The sequence below is a fragment of the Morone saxatilis genome, unplaced genomic scaffold (genome assembly GCF_004916995.1).
Source record: "Morone saxatilis isolate NCDOM2014 unplaced genomic scaffold, NCSU_SB_2.0 Contig18, whole genome shotgun sequence".
Classification (NCBI taxonomy): domain Eukaryota; kingdom Metazoa; phylum Chordata; class Actinopteri; family Moronidae; genus Morone; species Morone saxatilis.
In genome coordinates, this window is record NW_023339740.1 from 27620921 (window position 1) to 27623374 (window position 2454).

Genomic DNA, 2454 nt, shown 5'->3' on the forward strand with positions numbered 1-2454 from the left:
ATCAAAATTAGAATATAATGTGATTTTGTTGGTTTGTTTTATACACTCGATATCTTTATCGATATTGTTTGTTGTACATATTGTGAAGTCCCTCTGAGGCTAATTGTGATTTCATGATTTTCAGCTGTATGAATAAAATAAAATTTGACTCAACAGGTTTGACTCTGACAGCCAGTGTGTGTAAGAAGATTACCTCTCAGCTGATTGGTGCAATGGGGAAACACGAGGACGTGTCAGTTCAGTTAGAGGCTCTGGACATCCTGTCGGACATGTTGGGAAGGTAATTACGAAACATTACGAAACCTTTAATACAAAACATCCAGCAGCGCGTCAGTCGGTCGCTCCATTATTCTGATCCAGACTGAAATATCTATATCTATCTATAAATATCTATATCTATCTATAAATATCTATATCTATCTATAAATATCTATATCTATCTATAAATAACTTAGAAATGTGCTGATTGGTGTAGATGAGCTTGTTAGTGAACTAGTGTTTTGTCACTTTTATCTTTTATCCACTTTCAAAATGGGGTTGTCTTTTTAACATAGATTAGCTTAGCATGTAGCATATCTAAGTACAGGAGAGGAGGAAGTTGATCGAGGCTTGTTCAACTGTGATTGGAGCACAGAGCAAAAAGGGGGCGGGGCTTATGGAGGGTCAATTGCCGTCAGACATTCACGTCTCTCTCAGGATGAACTGTAATAACTTCGGTGATCCTTTAACTTTTCATTATAGCGCCACCATCAGGTCAAACTTGTAATTTGTCCCATAATTAAATATCTGCAAAACTACTCACATTCCCATCAGCACTAATTAGTAAATGCTCGACTGCAAATGTACTAAAATAATGTAATTAACACGGTAAATATTATACCTGCTAATCATCAGCATGTTAGCATTTAGCTCAAAGCGCCCTGAGTACAGCCGCAGAGCTGCTGGCACAAACTCTTATTGTTAGATATTAAATCACAGAGAGTTTAATTAAGAAGTAAATTAAATATTAAACACAAACTCTGTGTGTTGTTATTCTTTCTCCAGGCTCAGCGGTGCTCTGGTGAGTTTTCACAGCTCTCTGCTCTCCAGTCTGCTCCCTCAGGTAAGAAACTCCTAGAATTATATATATATAAATACATATATATAAATACATATATATATATATCTGTGTTTATACATACAGAAATAAATTAGTGTTGGATCGGACTGTGAACCTTTCATGGTGAATGTTTTAATGTATATTAGATAAGTAATTATCTCTCCTTTTTTTAAAGTTAAATATTGTTTATATTCAGAGCTGAGAAATAAAACATTTTTACACAAATATCTGCACATTCAGCTCCTTACAGGCTTGTTTCTTTAGTTTCTATGCATCTGAGGGGAATTATTGATTTATTATTATGATTTCTGCATATCACAATATATAACAAATATATTTATAACAGGATGAAACAGACAAGAGAAGGAGACTCAGACACTCTATTCTCTATATATTGTTATATACTGTATATTATTATTGTTATAACTTTCTTATTATTACTTTTATTTCTTATAATGCAAAAGTCTTTTTTAGCAACTGTAACGCAGCCAATTTCCCCCTCAGGGATCAATAAAGTGCTTCTGATTCTGTTTATCAGCTATAATCAATAAATACTGTATGTTTGTCTCAGTTAACCAGCCCCAGGATGGCGGTCAGGAAGCGCTCCATCATGGCTCTCGGTCACCTGGTGCCCTGCTGTAGCCCCGCCCTTTTCTCCCAGCTGACCGAACACCTGATGACGGAGCTCTCCAAGGCCCCGCCCACCTCGATGACGAGGACGTACATCCAGTGCCTAGCAACCATCAGTCGTCAGGGCGGGCATCGAGTCGGTGAGCTGTGTGACTGTTCGCTGGTTAAAGGCTTTGTGTTGGTTGTCTGGTTGTTTTATATGATTTTAAAGATTTATCTGACACACTTGGTGTTTTTATCATGAATGTTTTTATGAATTTAAACTTAAACTCTTTAATCTGACTTCTTTTTAGTTCATTTATTCTATTATTGTGAACATTTATTATTGAATTTATGGCTAAAACAACAGGACAAAGCTGGTTTTTTTGGTCGTTTGATTACATTTGTTAGAGTTTCTCAGATAAAGAATCAACTAATGGTTCCTGTGTAATTACTTATTTATTACTAATAATTTCCATAATTACATAATGAAGCTTTTTGAAGGCAAAGCTTCAACAGGGACCCATAGTACATTTATTTCTTGGGGGTCTCAAGTTAATTCAATTATCTGTTATTTTTAGTGTCTTTCATCCTTTTTTTTGTTTGTGTCTCCAGTTGTTTTACTGTTTTTATTTCAGTGTGTCAGTTACAGTAGTTTTTATTGACGTGCTGGACATTATATATATGTGTGTGTGTGTGCGTGTGTGTGTGTGTGTGTGCGTGTGTGTCGTTCTGTAGGTGAACAT

General features: G+C 35.7%; 1 protein-coding gene across 1 annotated transcript in view; it reads left to right on the plus strand.

Moving 5' to 3' along the window:
* The window catches only part of cand2 (cullin-associated and neddylation-dissociated 2 (putative)), a gene marked incomplete in the record, with an annotated part of 12882 nt that overhangs the window by 658 nt on the left and 9770 nt on the right, over positions 1–2454 (plus strand). The window contains 3 exon segments of the mRNA XM_035661826.1: positions 157–280; positions 1045–1102; positions 1671–1869. Of these exon segments, the coding sequence (XP_035517719.1) occupies positions 157–280; positions 1045–1102; positions 1671–1869 (381 nt within the window).